The sequence below is a fragment of the Microtus pennsylvanicus genome, chromosome 20 (genome assembly GCF_037038515.1).
Source record: "Microtus pennsylvanicus isolate mMicPen1 chromosome 20, mMicPen1.hap1, whole genome shotgun sequence".
Taxonomy (NCBI): Eukaryota; Metazoa; Chordata; class Mammalia; order Rodentia; family Cricetidae; genus Microtus; species Microtus pennsylvanicus.
Genome location: NC_134598.1, coordinates 13,892,578 through 13,911,742, shown reverse-complemented (window position 1 = coordinate 13,911,742; position 19,165 = coordinate 13,892,578). Strand labels below are relative to the sequence as shown.

Here is a 19,165-nt window from a genome sequence, read left to right as displayed (position 1 = left end):
AAATGCAAAGTCCTGAGCTCTGAGGAGGCATTATGGCAAACCTTGTGGAAAATTGATCATCAAATATAAAAGGCACACTTACAGGGGGGAAAAGCGTCAGCAAAAAGAAAAACAACTTTTATTGAAGAATACGACGACATAAGGGTTTTTCAGCACCCTGCGCTAGGGGAATTTCCGTGTTTAAGTAACTGCTTCTCCTCAGAGCTTTTTTTGGTGCTTTTGGAATAAATGCATGATTTTTTTTAAGAGCCCTCTGGTCATTTCAGTTTTACTACCTCATCTTCAGCTTATCTGAGAGAATTTTCCATTTCAAAGAAGGCGGCCTGACTTATTTTCATTTAGAATTGACTTTCTCTGCACCAGAACTTAACAGTGTTTTTTAATGAAAAGAAAGAGGAAGGGAAGGGAGAGAGGGAAGGAGGGAGGAGATGAGAGGGGGAAGGAGGGGAAGGAAGGGAGGAAGGGAAGGAGGAAAAGAGAGGAAGGGAAGGAGGAAAAGCGAGGAAGGGAAAGGAAGGGAGGGAGGAAGGGAGGGAGGAAAAGGAAAGAAGGGAGGGAGAAGGGAAGGAAAGAAGGAAGAAAAAGAAGGATAGACAGACAGACAGATCAACTGATCCCTGGCTTCTTTCTCCCATTCAAGCACTAATGGGAATGCCATTTGTAGTACTTAATCAACATCAGAATCACCTAAGCAATGGGTCCATCCTAATACTCAAGACAAGACCCATTTAAGACTTGCCCACAACCCAGAGCTCAGTGCTTTCCATAGGCTGCCATGCTAGGAATGCTATGTTGGGAATGTAAGGAGAGGCAACCGACCTGGAGACAAGAAGGAATTTGACAAAGAGCTGTGTGACGTCAATGGCAGGGAGTGGCCCCATTACACCTCTTCACCTTACCACTCACCGCCCTGGAGAAAGGGCCAAAACTTACAAGGTAGCCTGGGGAAGGCCCAGCAGTGGCATGGACTCAGATCAAGTTGGTTCACAATAGCCCGGAATGGAGTATAACAAAGGTTTATTTTTCTTGGGGGATAAACTCACAGAAAGAGTAGTGATCCACAGTCCTCTGCGAGCACTGAGAACTGGAACCGAATCCAGCAACCAAGCTTTTCATCTGCATTTACAGTACGTGAGGCCATGCCTAAAGTAGGCTGGTATCTTAAAAAGCTACTGGCTGAAGAAGTTCCCACAGCAGGTAGCAGCAGAGACTCTATATTCCCAAGCCCGTCTTCCCGAGGCGCTAGATAATCGCCGTTCTCCTGCCCCTTACCCTTGGACAGTGGCGACTGGCCTTCTTGTTCTGTCTTGATTTTTACACTTGTGGTTTCTCTGCCTGGAAATATCCTTGTCATTACACAGCCCCTTGTCAAATTCCTGCTAGTGTCCAGGTTAGGGGGTTTTCCTTACATCCCCCAACATAGTACGGAGTCCTAATAAAATCGCCGGTCTTTAACCCTGTCCCCTCCCCATCCCCACTAAGCTTCGTGAAGTTCAGAAACAAGATTTATCTATCTTCCTGTGATGTTTCCGTTTCCTGTTTGTCCTACCCCCTTCGCTAACACATAGTAGGTACTCAGCAAATATGGCAGCTAAGAAGGGAATGAGGAGAAGCTAAGAAGAGTTTTCCAGTTGGCCATGCCTACAAAGTCAATGCCAGCCAGCCTGGATCAGTAGTCTCTAATCCCAGCCAATTTTTCTAATATTAAAGTCTCGGGGAAAAAAAATTAGAACATCTCTATAGTAGCCCTCAAATAGATTTTTCACTTGCAGGTTCAGAAATAGATCTGCCCACTGGTGACCTCATTCAACGTTTTTCCCTCTCAGTAGACCCCCCCCCATGTCAGTGAGGAGGGGAAGAGCCGGCTTCCTTGCCACAGCCAAGCCCTGCGCATTGCAGGCCCTTAGCAGCATGACTGAATGCTAATTGGCAGGCATTACATACGGAAGCTGGGAAGTAAGGTAGCCTGGTGTTTAAGTGGCTTCTGGCTTCCTCGTTACAAGCGGTGACTGAAAGCTCATTGATTCTGACATCTGGATGCTCGTCTGAAACCGTCAGGGGGGAAACTTTTTCAGTTTGCTGTTCCTGAAGGTTGTAGCCAGCTGAAGCCTAGCCAGGGAAAATGCTAACGGTCCTTGGTCAGAGTGTGGAGGAGTTTACGACGTGACAGAATCAGGCACTAAAGTGCCTCCTAGCCTAGACTCTTCAGAATTAGCAACTGCAAGGAATTTCCAACAGCATCACCACCCAGACCATCACTCCGTGAATGATAGCACAAAAGATCAGATGGATACGATACTATTTTCTCCTGGAGATGAATCTCTAAGATGTCCATCCACCCAATTCTGCTTCCCACAGCATCCGTGGCTCTTTAAAGAGCGTATTATGAATACGGATGGGCTTCTCTTCATGCTCCATGAACTTGCAGGTTATTTTGAGTTTCACAAATCAAACGCTAGTTTTAGATTCACAGCGTTGCTTCCCGGACCCTAGATGCAACGCATGAGCCCCGTGGTAATATCTCTATAACACAGAAACTCTCAGAATATGGCTATGATTTTAAAGCAATCCCAGCATCTTTTTCCAAAAGACTTCACCGAACTCACTACACAACCAGCTACCTTAAAATGACTAAACTTTCCAGTGAACACACACACACACACACACACATGTATGCACGTACACACGTACACACTCACAATACGTGTTCCCATCATTTTCCTACCAGATGCATGGATCAGCATCCCTTCTACAGATGTGCTTACTCTTCCTTGCACAGAAGACCTACTTAAGCGTGTGCTACGGGTTTGGAACTACCCAAGAACTTACTCGTAGCTTCAGCAATCTTGTGCTCCTTGAAGGAGAAGAAAACGGATGAGCCTATCCCCACCATCCATCCTTAGGCTTGCCCCAAAAATGTTCTGCATCAAATCACACATCCTCCCCAGATGGGATTTTAAAGGTCAGCTCTCCAATGCTCATATAAAAAATGAGGTTTTTACTGACTTACAAATGAGCTGTGGGCAACCACTACCTTAAGAGGGTCATTTTATTCTCATCCCTCCATTACTAAAAGCAACACCTTCCCAGACTCTAGGGCTAACAACCTTACACTTAACTCATTGATTTCTTTCCAAGCAAGACCAGGAATTTTAAATATTGTCTATAAACTTGTGGTGGGGGTAAGTATTTTTAACAGGAAAAAAGCAGTTCTCAGCTCCCGTTGCACTAAGCCTTCCACTTTATGCTTTTATTAATGAGGTCCTGTTTCCTTTCCAGTCACTAACAGCAACACCACCATCACTGTCTCTCACAGTTGGCACCAACCATTCGTATGTGGAAAGGGGTTGAAAAGCTGTACCCCATGGGTCTGAGTCCCTGTCACATGAGGAGCTACAGTAACTGAAACTCTAGACAGCATTCAAGCTCAGTTGAGCTTCCGTCTCTAATAATAATCACCTCCAGTCACTGGCGCCTACACTCCACCGGACACAGCATTGAGCCCTTTACATCAAATCCTCAGCAGCCCTGAGAGGAAGGCACTGTGGACATGGGGATCTGAGCATACTGACTTTAAAGTGAGAACTACAGTTCAAGGACAGCCTCCATATTAACTCTAGGAAAGTTATTTTACTATTCTTTGCCTTAGGGGCTTTATCTATAAAGAGAAAAAGAGAGGGGGGAAGACAGAGAGGGAGGGAGAGAGAGGGGGGAGGGAGGGAGGGAGACAGAGAGGGAGAGAGGGGGGAAGAGAGAGAGGGAGAGAGGGAGAAAGAAAGGGAGGGAGGGAGATGGAGAGGGGGAGGTGTGTGTGTGTGTGTGTGTGTGAGAGAGAGAGAGAGAGAGAGAGAGAGAGAGAGAGAGAGAGAGAGAGAGAGAGAACAACATAAAAGAAACCTATAGAACTCTATTTCAATGCTATCGCCCCCCATTTTGATGATAGAGTACCTGAGACTCCAATTTGCAAACTTAGGAGACACTAAAGATGGATTATAAAGCAGATGAACCTAACTCTGTATGGTTTGCCTTATCCAGCAATGTTTTCTTTCTGTTCCCAACGTGACTGATCACTGTGGGACACTAGAATTGAGATTCTTGACAGTGGAGTGCACAGCACCAGAACAGATGAAGGTCTTCTAGCCTGCCCCGAGCCATCCTTCTATAGACGGCTCTGGGCTAGGTACCCTCGCCGTCTTTGGGATCCCTAGATCAGCCGGGTATCACAAAACAGACCTGTTGGAAGCCAGTGAAAGGCACACACTATAAACCAGGCTTGAAAGAAACTAAATCACCCAGGTCTCAGTGAGGGGACACGGTGCCACAAAGAGTGTAGCTCAAGAGAACCAAGACTATGACAAATGAGGTCAGATCAGAAGTATAACGCACCGTTTTTATAGTTCAAAAGTCCTACTGCAATAAAGTAAAGCATAGCATTAAACTATGGCAATATGTGCTTGCATGTGATTTCGATCCATTATTTTACAGCCACAAGATTAATTCCAGATCACTGGGAATTCATGAGACAGTAAAGAATATCATGACTTGAGATATTTCTGGTCTTTTAACAAACGATTTTTGCCAGACTCTCTCTGGCTCTAGGGTAGCTGATGTTTTATGGCTGCCTGGAATGACAATCCCTCCACCGGCCTTGCCTTTGCTCACCAGGTGGAGAAAAGAAAACAGGTGGATAAGCATGACGTTACAATTAGCCTTCCCTCATGGGACAAGAGCATCTCAGTTCTAGCCAATTGTCCCACCACACAAAGGCGATCAGATTGCCATGAAGCCGCTCTTATTGGGAAATCTGGGAATCAAGGCATTTGTGTGATACTTCTGGTGGCTAAATACAATTTGTTAATTTAAACAAGACGCAAGTGTATGCGTATGAGCAAGAATAGCTACATACACACATACCAGAGAGAGAGAGAGAGAGAGAGAGAGAGAGAGAGAGAGAGAGAGAGAGAGAGAGAGAGAGATTATACTTTGGGTCTACTACAATGCTTCTATAAAGAATCCAGATTTAGTGCCCTTTGACCAATTATAGCCTTGACTTTTTCTTGAAAAAATTATGACTTATTAAATTCGAGAAAGGAAAAAGTAAGCAATCAAAAAGATGCCTTTGTAACAAATAGCTCAGCATTTAAGCATGTCTAAAGTAAATCATTTAAAGGTACCTCCCCTTGGTTCATTACGAAAGACTTTCTAAACCTTGCTGGCCGGGCATCAACACAGGACCCTTGTGTGCACGTATAGAGATGAATCCAAAGCCCATCCAGCACCAGAACAAACAACCTCGTTTGGCTCTCCTCCGGCAGCTTCTTCATCTAGTTTTATATTAAATTCAGTCCTCTTCCAGCCAAGCTGCAAACACCTGGACGGGGTTATCAGAAGCACAAGCTCGTGAAGAGGAGCAGACGAGATCGAAGACCCCAAATTTATTGCTGTGTTTGGTTATAGAGGGAGGGTCGCACTGGCTAGCAGCCTTGCTCCTAATCTGCCTGAGACTTTGCACCAGGAATTCATATTCCACGTGCTCTCTCTGGCACAAACAATATTTTCTCATTTCTTTTCCCCAAGCTGGTTTCCTGTGACTTGTCTTTCTCTGTTTGCTCAGGGGAGGTGTGCTATTAAGTCCGAGGCAGCTCCTCCATCTCCAGGGAAAAGCTTGACATCGTTCAGGAGAGGACTTCCTTCTATTATTTATAGATTTAAAAAAAAACTTTATATTTAAAATAGCAGAACACACACACACCCTCTAAAACCCTTTTATGAAATAAACTGAACAGTCTGCATGTTCAGAAAGACAAAGCTGGGGTGCTGAAAGTTAGATTACCCCAAGGTCACACGCAAAAGTGGAAGCTCTCCAGGGGGCTTCCCCCGTGTGTGAGTGCTGATACGGCCACCTGGATGCCTAAGAGCACAGCAGTGTGAAATGAACTAGCTGGCACTATTTTAACACGCACAACTGTGCCAAGCTGCTTCCCGGTGCATTAGCTCATCGATTTTACGGCATCTCTATGACATTAGATAGCAGTATTAGTCTCATTTTAAAGATGATGAAATTGGAACACGGCAGACGTTATGAACATTCTTTCCTTGGCTAGACGCTAGTCGTTGTCAGCCAGGCCCCGACTTGTAGGCTTCCATGTTCGTCGCTACATTATCCAGTTTTAGCAAGAAACTTCTTAGTTCAGGGTAGCCAGATTCCCCCATTTCCAGAATCTAACAGACTCCTCTCGCCCACCATCTCCCAGGCAACCTCAGCAAGAGTCCAACAGTATCAGGAAAACCAGAACCCCTCCTTAGTCCTCAGGATTCTCTTAGAAATTTTCTATGTAGTGACCACCACCCTTCTGCTCCTTGGCTATAAATTTCCACTTCCCTTTGTTGTTTTAGGAGTGGGAGCCCAACTAACTCCTACTGCAAAGTCCATCACGGTGCTACTATACTGGCTAGGACACCGATGAATCAAGTTCGTCTTCCCATCCTGTGATAAGAATCATAAATAATATTTGCCTTGATGATACCCAGCCTGTCACTGACAAAACCTGGATTTGGACACTAATGCCTATACTCTGAATTGTCTGCTACACCACACTGCCTCACTTGCTGGTCCCTAAGATACACGCAGGCTCAGGAAAGACAAAGTGTTCTCTCTGCTGTATGGACCCCAGGTCCTCCCTTACCCACTCCTAGTATATAAGCATCTTGGGAACAAGCACTATGGAGAAACCCGAGACCTCTAGCTACTGATAGACGCTGATGATTAGACTCAAAAAGAAAAGAAGATGGATGAAATCAGACAAAATGTCACTAATGGGAACATGACGGATGAAAGATTGACAAAGTAAGTCCAGAAACCAGGTTTTTAAATAAGTATGTATCTGTTCATTTTTGTTTGAAAACAAACAAAAAAAAGAGCAAAAATAAAACTCATCAGCCCTGTGTTATGGTCACAAAACCACTTTGCACCTTAGTTGGGTAGAAAGCCACAAGGCCTGGCTTTCCAGAGTTTGCTCAGTTCTTCTGTAGATGTAGAAGCCAGGCTCTCTCTCTCTGGGCAGCACACATATTTGATAAATGGATGAACACCTCGTTACTCCTTCCTCCAGAGCCAGGAGTCGCTTCCATTAAGTTCTCATTTGATGTGGCAAAATGACTTTTCAGGAAAACGTGAGGGCTATATGCCAAAAATGCTAAGTGTGGCCATTGCTGCTGAGATGTTACAAATGACCTGTATTTTCTTTCCTTCCCCCATCCATTTCAAAATTTTCTATAATGAGCGTGTAAGAAGCAGGAGAAACTATGGCTTTTGTAAAGACTTTTCAGGAGAGGAATCCCTAAGACAGCCGGCACCGGCGCCCCCTGCACTGCTGAGAGAAGGGTGTTTTTATGGCCATTGTAAAGGACAGACTCTCGGGCCCTGGGAGGAATAATGGTGCTCCACTTGGTGATTGATTCCTCCCAACGCTAACTGTATTTCTCCCTTACACCTCGTCTGGATTTAAGCTTTCAAATGGCAGTGTTCCCACCTTCGGTAAGACCTGTCCTAAAGTGGCAATCCACCCAGCAGAATTATTTCACAGATGGCCGTCCTCGCAGAGACAAGCATGCGAAGCGGCGGGCAAATGGCGGCGTTTCTAAGGAGCAAGCGACAAGAGTTTTAATCGCCATGTGTCCAACTCGCGTCATGTCGTCGCGTTTCTTGTCGTACCACCATTCATTGCCCTGTCTCATAACGTACAGTAATACATTTTACATCTCCTAAATGTACTCTTGAGTTTTTATACCACAGCGCAGAAGAATGGCTTTGAAAATCCTTTTGACTCCTTTATTTGAAAACTACATTTGTGGAGCGGGGTAATTAAATTCCTATAGTTTGATATAACATTACCTCCACTATTCTAGCTGATAAAAAGGAAAAAAAAATCCCAACCATCTTCTTTCTGCTTTTGCTGGGAATGGAATTACACCACAGATATTTCTGTTAACGCACGTTAAGAGCCTGGGAGCCTACGCCATTGTAGTTAAACCAGAAACCTCTCTCCCCACCACATCTTCACGGAAATTAAAGTGACTACGAAAATCCCCTGGACTTGATGACTGCATTCAAAGTTTCTTTGAGAAGAAAAGGTAAGAAATCCTCAGTGTCAAGACTTTTAGACCGCAGTACAATCCAGAGAATTCTTCAACCAAAACCATACTTCCTAGCTGGGTTTCCTAGGCAATGATGAGGGAACTGGGGCTGTGCCCAAGCAGGGTACCACTGACATCATGGTCCCCAAGACAAGGGTCAGTTATCTCCTTTGTTCTTTGCCCCACACCAAGTGATGGAACAATATTCCTTCGGAGGCATAAGGAGGTAAGAGAATTTGTGCCTAACCTGAGAATGAGCTGCCGCTTGAGCCCACTGTGAAAACCTTAAATGTAGGTCCTCTCCTCACCATTGTGTCTACTGCCCTTAGGGCTCAGAAATCAATATTTCATATTGATCATTTGAATTTCTAAATCTGACCCCAATGTTTATGCGCATTAATAAATTTGTATGACTTCGTCTTGCTAATCTCTGACGGAGAAGACTCCAATATTGAGCCTTCAAAGGGAAAGATGAAGGTGGGGGGAGAAAATTCCATTTTTGGTTAGGGATTTAGCTCGCAGTGGGAGAGCCCTTGCATGGCAAGGGTGAGGTCCTAGGTTAAATCCCCAGCACCAGGGGAAAGGAAGTTAGATGGGGTGGATTTCCTCAGGCTACCTGCCAAACATCCCAAATATCCTCTTCAGCAAAGTCGATGGAACACTGAGGGGTGGCGCTGGTGACTGTGGGGTAGTGTGGGAACAATTTGATATTAGTATAGAACAAGTAGATTCGGCGTTCTCTCGGTGCTCCGGGAATAATGTTACCACCATAGCTTTGTTTTTATGAGTTCCCAAATTTCTAAACTAGGTGTTCCGTGTTTGCTTTCTCTTCTCATCTGTTATATGATAGCTCTCGGAGGCCCCTGGGATACAGTTATAAATGACCAAGACAGATTTGAGTTGCTAAAGTGTACAACTATTTCACGCCACAGACAGATTTGTTCCCGAACAAGGTGGGCAATGCAGGGCTCTCGTAATATGAATCAATGGCAAACGCCTCATAATCGCAACAACACAAAGGGATAGAACAAAACAGCCTTGGCCGTAATATTAAACTTTCTCAGAAGAGAATTAGTCCAAAGAAAGCATGGCCTCAGGCATCTGGACAGAAAGAGTGATGATGAGAGACCGCAATAAAAACCAGGAAGACAAGTTAAAGAATTAAAGCATTGCTCGCAAGATGACTCTCCTTTTCTATCTGCACAGCAGATAGAAAAGTGAGTGTAATGAGTTGGAATAGATATTATTAACTTTTAATTAAGTTCCTTGGTAATAACATACAAACTGATCTTCCACCCAAACATCTCAATTAACGATGTTGAACAGCACGTTCCTCCTTCCAGCTCTCGGCCAGCTTTGGAGTAAATGACTCCAACAGCTGAACCGGTGAAAAGAGTCTATGCAGAATAAATAAGCCTGGGGCTTATTTGGGCTTTCCATAAAGATACTAAAGCGGTCATTTTTAATGCCATCCATGTTCAGGAAGAACGACCCCTGGACACACGTCTTCTAGCGTCGAAAGCATCTCCACCCACAGTCAGGTATATGAAGAAAAGGGAGCTTAAGAAACAAGCCGGCATGCTCGGCAAATAGAAAATAACAGTAAGACCTTCGTCAACTAAGACCAACCTTATAATTACACTTCTAATGTGAACTAGACTTGGCTCTCAGCTTAAGACCAATTATACATTTCAGTGCTGCTCTCAACAGAAGGAAGTACAGGCTAGACACGGAAATTCAGACACAATTTGATGATGGTCATCAAAGCCCCAGACAGCACAAAACTATCTCAGAAACAAACTTTTTGTTTGATAAATTAAGTACAAACAGCACTCGGTATGGCTAATATCAGGTAATTCTACGAGAAAAAAAAAACTTAGTTGGTCAGAATGCTGTGCTTAGAGTTAATTCTACCATTTCAGAAGATAGTCTGGACTTTTATCTGCTAAAACTGTGCTTCGTAGAATATCAGTAGAGTGGAATGCCAGCGTGCAAAGGGGATTGCTGTTTAATGTCTGTTCTCCATTCTCAAGCTCGGTTTTTTCCACACTGACTTTTTCAAAATGGACCCTCATCTGTCAATGTCAAAAAAGTTTGTTAGCTGAAATATCTTCCTAAACTAACAAAACAAAACCCACTGTTAAATTAGCAGTATAAGTTAAAACCAGCGGCACCTCGCAATGAAGGAAATGTGGCAAATGTAATTAACTTTTTATCACTTGCGGAAGCTCACCTTGCATATTATCTTATCAAAGGTTCTAAAGAGCCCTATAATTTTTAAATATTTATTTATTTATTATGTATACAATATTCTGCCTGTGTGTCTGCCTGCAGGCCACAAGAGGGCACGAGATCTCATTACAGATGGTTGTGAGCCACCATGTGGTTGCTGGGAATTGAACTCAGGACCTTTGGAAGAGCAGGCAATGCTCTTAAACTCTGAGCCATCTCTCCAGCTCCGAAAAGCCCTATAATTTAAAGCAAAGTTTTCTGTTCACTTAGTGTTTCCCAAACCCTGCCCATAGATGTTTCTTTTTCACGAGGCTCACACTCCGGGGACATATCCTGGGAAAGACTGTTTATCCCTCCATTGTCCTTGGCTACAACTCTCCTCTCGGCAGCATTATGGGCCCCAGGAATAAAACCCCTTCCATCAGAAAGGGAAGGTAAACACGTTTCAGGGTCAGCAGACCTGAATGGATGACCTAAAACCCTCCATAGATGGAAAATGCCAACCGGGCCAGAGGCCAATTCATTCCACTTAGGAAACATCTGTGTTCATATTGATTGTATCTCCTACAGATGTTGAGCCACTTAGTCCGTCACAAATGCCTTTATAATGTGAGGAACGAACTGTCAGAAGAAGCCTTCTGTGTCATAGGATGAAGTGCACATTTGCTGACAGATTCCCTCCTGTATACTCTGACTCTGGACGGGAGGGACATCTGTGTACTTCTAGATCTGGTTCTTAGGTTTCCTTGATCAGTACATTTCTGCTTGCACATCATTGTGCAGATGAGTAGTAATTGGTCTCACAGACTGAAGAACAGTGTGGTACACAACGGAACCAGCGCACGGCTGGGTCCATTTTCACGCTGTGCGGCAGGAAGTTTTATAACAAAGAGGATATCCTATCGTACTGATGTTTCAATAGAAAGGATTCTAGATACACAAACGAGGCTGAAAGATCACTGTGTGGCTTTGGAAAGTCATGCTGGGGCACTGTCTAACTAACCTACCTTTTCTTCAATGCCACTTGTTTCTTCTGCTGCCAGACTGAAGGCTACTGTCTTCAACTGGACAGGTCTGAAAAACTGGACAGGAAGATAGACCTCTGGGCATACTTGGGAAAGATTATCTAGATTACAGTTACCATCTGAGAAAGTCTATAAAGGATTAGCTTCTTTGCATTAATTGATGTGGGAAGGCCCATCTAAACTGTGGGCTGGACTGGTCCCTGGGCAGAACAGCCTGAGCTGGAAAAAGACAAGTGGGCATTCGCATAGATGCGTGGGCACTGGCGTACATGCGTGGGCACTGGCACACACGCCAGTGTGTGGGACTGGCTGTCTCAGCCTCCTGCTGCTTTGACTTCCCTCCATGAAGGACTGTACCCTTGACTTGTGAACCAAAATAAACACTTTCTCACTTCCATTTTTTTTTGTCATGGTTTACAACCATTTGAAGTTATAATTCAGGGTCTGTGAAAGATGAATCTTACGTGATCCTGCCCCTTAAACATAGTGAAGTCTAGTGTAAAATCTCACTTCCAAAACAAAGAGAGGCCACTTTGATTCTACAGCTCTGTTTCTATTTATAGATGTGGTTCATTAACAATGGACATTTAGTTTTAATTTTGCGTCTACAGGCCTTTAGGTATAATATATTTTTCTCCAGTTCTCCACAGACTCTACGGTTTCTTATTAGTTTATATAAGGCTGGTTCATACCTAACCTGTTTGCTACCTATCTGGCCACTGAAGGCATTTAAGTTTACAAACCCGAGGTACACACGAATGTATTAAATCCACCATAACCAGCAAGGAGAAGTACTTTATCTCAAAATTATAACACATGCCATGTAGCCCTTGTTGGAAATATTTTTGCCTATCTGTCATGCACAGACCCAGGACAGCTATGAGAAGTAAGACTCTAGCGGCCAAAACTAATAGCCTTATTCATTACCGACCGGAGGGCAAGTTATTTACATGTATAACAATGCATTTGAAACCCATTTTCCAAGCATCATCATCAATTTCTTTCGATACAAAAGAGGTTCATTTAAACGGTTCTCGGGGCATAGAAACCATTGCCCACAGGAAGCCGCAGAGATAGCTTCATTCTCAAAACGGAGCATCATTAACTTGTCAAAATAAATGCCAGGCAGAGACACAGCAAGGGAATACAGTGTCTACAGGCAGTGCAGCCTGAACCCCTCTGTAAAGCAGCCCCACATGTCCAAAAGCAGCCTGAGACTAAACCAAGTTTGGCAGTGGCAATTAGCCTGAGTGGATGTTGCTTTTCCCCTTAGACAGATTGGTTGACAGTGCATCCCATAAAGTTATTAAGTGTCTCCTTTCATGAGTCATAATTATGTGTTTATATGTGCTTAGATTCACTATAAACAAGGAAAAGCGGGCACTGTATACACAGAAATATTAATAATATAAACCTCACCTAGAGGACAGGAATAATAATACAGTCTGTCTCGCGGTCTATGTAAACGGCAATGGCGGTAGTTTGTCGTCTGTCCCCTCTGCAATTTTTCTCGTTCGGTCCCTCTTTTTTTTTCTTTTTTTCCTATTTTTTTTCTTTTTGGGGGGGAGAGGGGACAGGGTTTCTCCGTAGCTTTTTGGTTCCTGTTCTGGAACTAGCTCTTGTAGATCAGACTGGCCTCGAACTCACAGAGATCCGCCTGCCTCTGCCTCCCAAGTGCTGGGATTAAAGGCGTGCGCCACCACCGCCCGGCCCTCGTTCAGTCCCTCTTATCCCTCATCTTTACCTACTATTTCTTCGGGAGATCTGATGCAAAAGAGTTTGTGAAATGGACTAATAACGGCTCCCTTTCTCATCAGATGTAGCCAGCCACAACTCGCCCCAGCCACCAGACTTCTTGCCCCTGCCGGTGAGACTTGAACTCTTAAGCTCTCCGTCTTTACGAATGAAGTCAATCAATTTACCTCCTAGCTTCAGTGTGTGGCTCGGAAAGTCATTAATATGCATGTCAGCCAGCAGGCTGTTTATGCGTTGGGTACTTTGAAACGGTCTGGTTGGATTCCGTGTTGTCTTCCAAGACCACTTTTCCGTCTTTCCCCACTCAAGTCTGTTTTTCACTGAGAGACGGGTCATAGATCTGGGTGTCAACGGCAACTGTATTACCCAGTTCAGAGAAGTCGCCCACTTTATCACAGTGTGAGCGTCCCTCTCCACATTCTCCACGCTACCCAGAAAATTCTTTCCAGAATCATCTTTGGCTTGCCACACTTCAAAGTAAGCAACCAATTTAGGAAATTGGAAAGAATTGGAACTGCAAGGCTTGTAAAAAACTGGAAGTCAGAGGGAGTTATGTTGGAAGGTCGGACAATGTCGATTAAAGAGAAGCGAGGAAACCAAGCAAAGCAGGGGGATCATTGCACACACTCATACACACACTCGAACACACGCACACACTCGAACACACACTCGAACACACGCACACACTCATACACACACTCGAACACACGCACACACTCATACACACACTCGAACACATGCTCACACTCGCACACGCACACATACACACACGTCTCTACTATATTGACAGAAATGCAAAGCGTTTTGCATTCAAGTCTTTTGTAAGCTTACATTCTGCTTTTAACAGGTCAAAACTACTGCAAGATTACAAGCAGGTTGTCCTTCTCGGTGGGCGGTTAATCCCCCTTCACCTGGCACGAGTTATTCCATAGTTGGAAAACACTGTCTTTTCTAGATTCTGCCCTCATTTACAAATCCTAGTCTCAAACTCCATACTGGTTCATTTTGTGTCAAAAACTAGAGTACCCTGGGAAGAAGAAGGCTCAGTTAAGGAACTGCTTCCATGACGCTGGTGCCTGGGCATGTTCAGGGGATATTTTCTTGATTGATGATTGATGTGGGCGGCCCAGCCCATTGTGAAAGGGTGCTATTCCTGGGCAGGTGGTCCTGGTAGTATAGGCAAACTGACAAGCCCGTGGGAAGTCAGCCAGCGAGCAACATTTCTCTACAGTTCCTGCCCTGACTTCCCTCAACAATGGACTATGACAAGGAAATGCAAGGCGAGGAAAACCTTTCTGCTTTTGTTCAGTATGGTTTATCACAGAAACCTAGCTGCAAACTAGGTGCAGTTCAGGGAAAAGACAAAGAAGGGGGCTAAAAAAAGAGGGAGCAAGAAAAAGACAGAGGAATATGAAAAATGGCCTAATAAACTCTATCAGTTACAAGTGTTTTAACGTATAGAGCAAAGACAGCCAAGGATATTAGGAGCATAATAAGAAATTTTCTTATCAAAAAAATTCTTCCTGCCCTTGTAACAAAGGGCATTATAGATATTATATATTCCCCCTAAAAAATAGAAAAGTAGAAGCAAAGAATAATGCCCCCGAAGCTACCCATACCCTAATCTGATCCTCAGAACCTGGGAATATGTGCCTCTTCTAGGTGTTATTAGATGTACAGGCCTTTTTTAAAACAGGGTAGTCCTGGCTGCCCTAAAACTCCTTCTATAGACCAGGCTGGCCTTGAACTCAGAGATCTGCCTGCCTCTGCTTCCTAGGTGCTGAGATTAAAAGTCTTAGTCCTGGTCTTGAGATGGAAAGATTATCACAAATGAAAAAGCAAAGCTACTTCTACTTTTTCATATATTTCATGGTTCCTAATGCAAAGAAAGAGAAGATACACTGAAAGAACTTGCTGGGGTTTTGTTTTGTTTTGTTTTCAAAAAAATTAAGAGAAGGTTGGGGAAGACATCTCAATCAGTGGAGTGCTTCTCTTAGAAGCACAATGATCTGAGTTCATTTCCAGAACCTATGTTTAAAGAAAAATAAAGAGAGAATAAATAGTTAATAAAAAATAAATAAGTAATAAAAATAAATTTAAAATAGAGGAATAAAGTAATAAAAATAGATTAAAGTAATAAATAAAAATTAAAACAATTTTTTAAAATAAGTACTAAAACGTCTGGGCATGGAAGTACTTGCTTGCAATCCCATTGCTAGGAAGGCAGAAATGTGCAGACCCTGGCTAACTACTTGCCGAGAGATCAGGCCAGGGAGGAGAGAGCCGATTTCAGAAAAGATGGTCAGTGCCTGAGGCACAACACTTGAGGCTGTACTCTGGGTCTCTGCTCACACATACAGACATACGTGAATGCACGCATGCATGTGCGCACACACATACATATACACAAGAAAACGTATTTCCACTTTTTATATGTGTGTATGCGTACTGTATGCATATGTGTGGGTAAGTGCACCTACTTGGAGGTCAGTGGCCAACAGTAAGCATTTTCTTCTATTGCTTTCTACCTTTGTTTTTGGGACAAGGGCCCTCACTGAACCCAGACCTCACTGACTGGCTAGGTTTGCTGGCCAGCAAGATTCAGGGATCTGCCTCCCACGACGACCACCACCACCAAGCCGGGATTATGGCACATGCCATCATATTTAATAGCTGGGTGCTGAAAATTTGAACTCGGGTCCTCAAGCTTGCACAGCAAGCACTTTACCCAATGAGCCATTTCCCAGGCTAGAAAATTTATTTCTTGTTGGGAGTAAAGAGCATTCTTTCAATATATAACTGTGGCAAACACACTCAATTGAAGGCTGCCTCTCCATACCAGGTAGCTATACTCATTTAAGCTTTCTGTCCCTGCAGGCTGGTGAGCCTCTAAGCATCTTTCTACTCCTAGACTCTGAACTCATGAGAAAGTAAGGTGTGTAAGTTTTCTAGATTTGACTCTTTAACATCTTAAACACAACATCCAACCTTCCCTTTCCTCCTGTATCACTTGTCTGGGGAAGACCCTCCCTGATATCATAACATTGAGTTAGTCTTTTCTGGGTTTCTACTTAGAATAACTGCTGAGCCTGAGTTTCTTAATGCTGTCTCAAATCATATCTGATTATAACCATATCAACTTGCCAAAGAAATAACTCCAGCTGCAGTTTCTACTCTGCCACAAATGCACACCTTTTACTATGACAAATATTTCCACAGGATTCAGTAAACTACAGCTATAGGTCAAATACAGCCCAGTTCTGGCTTTTATGAATAAAGTTTTATTGGAATACACACATAAGCATTCATTCATATATTCTCTATGGCTATTTTTGTTTCAGAGCAGCTGAACTAATTTTGTCACAGCTCTCAACCCTAAAATACTGTCTAACCCTTTATATAGCATCTAGCCGACCTCTATATAGGAAGATTAAAATACATATTTTAGTAGTTAACAAACCAAGAGTTCATTATCTTTTGCAAAACGAGAACATAGCTAGAGTGAAATTACGCTCTCCGCAGAACATTTGCCTAGGGTTCCCAGCTACTGGCCATGGGCTTTATTTCACCATACAATTAACCACCGAACAGACTTTGCAGTTGAAAATGAACTCACCGTGGCTAGCTTCTGCACGTCCTCATCAGATGCTCCCAGGGACGCTAAGCCTATTTCTTGTGAAAACTGAGCAAATTTCGGATCTGCAAGCAGTGGAACGTGTCCCAAGAGTTCATGGCATGTATCTCTGTAAGGGAAAAAAAAAAAACTTGAAGTCATGTCACACAAGAAGCTTTAAACTACCGTAACCTGTAGAACAAGACTTGAAATCCTAAACAGAATCGTAGTCTATAAATGATTACCATTAATCATACTTGAAAGGCAGACGCAGCCTATGATTAATGACACTTACGTTGGATGATAAATCATACATTCATTCGTAGTGAGGGCCTGAGAGTGTGGAGAGAGGACACGTGCCCGTGAGAGCAGGTGCTTGTGCGCCCATGGAGGCCAGCGACCATCCCAGATGTCATTCCTTAGGTGCCAGGTACCATTTTTTTTTCTCTTCTGAGACAGAGTCTTCTGTTGGCCTGGAACTCACCTAGTAGACTCTCTGCCTAGACAGTAAGCCCCGGATCCAGCTGTCTCCGCCTCCTTTCCTCTGGAATTTGACTTTTTTCTTACATGGATTCTCAGCTCAAACTTAGGTTCTCAGGCTTGAGAGCCAAGAATTCTACCAACTGAGCCATTTCTTCAGGCTGAGGTATAATCATTTTAATGAAGCACAATAAAAGCCCTTACTTTGGGGGAGATGGCCTTGCCATGTGGCCAGTGGAGGCCTGGAACCTGTACTCTTCCCAGATCTGCTTTCCCGGGTGAGAAGCCTACCCAAACAGACATGAGCTACCACTTTGGGAAGCCATTTCTGTTCCTGAGACCATGGTGTTTGTTTTACATTTGATACTCCAGACAGCCTTAGCAAACAGAACTTCTCGGTGCAAGATCCTGCAGGTCACGATGGACAAGCTCCTAAGATCACTCACCATTTGGCCACCACGTTATAAACAAAGTTTGACTGAAACGCAGCTGGGCCCGTTTATACGTGTATTGTCTGCAGCTGTCATTGTTGTCAACAACGGCAGAATCAAATAACTGTAACTGAGATCCCAGTTCCGCGAATCCTAAAATCATTGCGAGCTGACCCCCTTGATAGAGAAAGCTTGCTGGTTTTCAGCAGAGGTAGCAATAAACCAAATTAAATTGAGGCCAAAGGATGCCTTTGAAATTGAGTCCTTGTGTGACCACCGCAGCCTAACTTGGTAGAGAGTGACCGAAAGCCTCATTTGGGAGTAGAGTCTTGTAACAAATAGCCGAGTCTTAGCCAATTCCAGCAGCTCGGCTTCAATCACAGGTGGCTGGCTGATTCAAATAAGGCAATCACCCAGGTATCATCAGTTAAACTGTCCCTGCGGGTCACTTTCATTTTGTGCCCATAATTGGTCTCTGACCACCTTGCAGCCTTGGCCTCACTGGGGCTTTAAGGCCCAATTCAGAAATCACAAATAAAAGCCAACTAAGCATGTGTGTGAGAGAGGGGATATGTGTGTGTGTGTGTGTGTGTGTGTATTACTTGTAACTGAACTAATTGTAGTTTTTAGACTAAATCTGTTGTCTTTTGACAATAGTGCTAAAGCCAAAATTTGGATTCAACTTGTTAGGATTTTGAAAGCCTTGTGCTCATCCTTAAATTCTTGTGTGCCCTTGTGAGCCTTCATGGGGTACTAAGAAAGACGAGAGGCTGTCCTCAAAGTCACTGTCCAGAGAGATTTGATCTGTGGGCACGTGCTCAGTTCCTTTGAGAAAGAGCCTTAGAAGACCCTCCCAGTTTCCAGAGCTGGACATAAACCTGGAAATAGCAAAAGCCTGCCATATTCTCATTTGCTTGAGCTTCCCATTTGGAGCTGGATAAGAGGGCAAGGGATGGGTATGTGTCATAACTGAATAAGGCAGTTGCTTTCCTAAGTCATTGTCATGAATTATAAACTGTGTTTGAGAGCAGGGTACACTGAAATTAGCTTTCCCGTGACTCTCTCAGCATGGCTCGAGAGGCAGAAAGATTTATGCTCATGATAAAAAAAAATAGAGTGCCTGTATAGTAACTGAACGACATTTCTGAATTCACCTATGCCGAAATGTATCACTTCATAGATGCTCTGAAACCAAAGTCTGGTGCTACTGCCATTATTACAGGAACAGAGTTGGGGGAATACAATGAATCATGGTAAATGGTATGAGTTTGATACCCACGTAAAACAGATGATATCACTCAAGCAACTTTGAGCTCACAACTCAAATCACATGGCCAAGACCGCCATAGACAGACCAGGTTGAGTGTTTATATGTATGTAGTAACTCCGCCCCTTTGTTCAGAGGGATGCGATGCACGACCTGTCTGTCCAACTAAACACACTAAACTTCAGAGGTGCTGTAACTTCTCCAGCTTTTGTGTGTCCTTGGGTCT

At 43.7% G+C, this 19,165-nt stretch overlaps 1 protein-coding gene across 1 annotated transcript in view; it reads right to left on the bottom strand.

The window, feature by feature from the left end:
* Tph2 (tryptophan hydroxylase 2) overlaps positions 1-19,165 on the bottom strand; it is a 100,178-nt gene that overhangs the window by 19,464 nt on the left and 61,549 nt on the right. Inside the window, exon 8 of the mRNA XM_075954567.1 lies at positions 16,765-16,891. Within this exon, the coding sequence (XP_075810682.1) occupies positions 16,765-16,891 (127 nt within the window). The remainder of the gene's footprint in view (positions 1-16,764; positions 16,892-19,165) is intronic.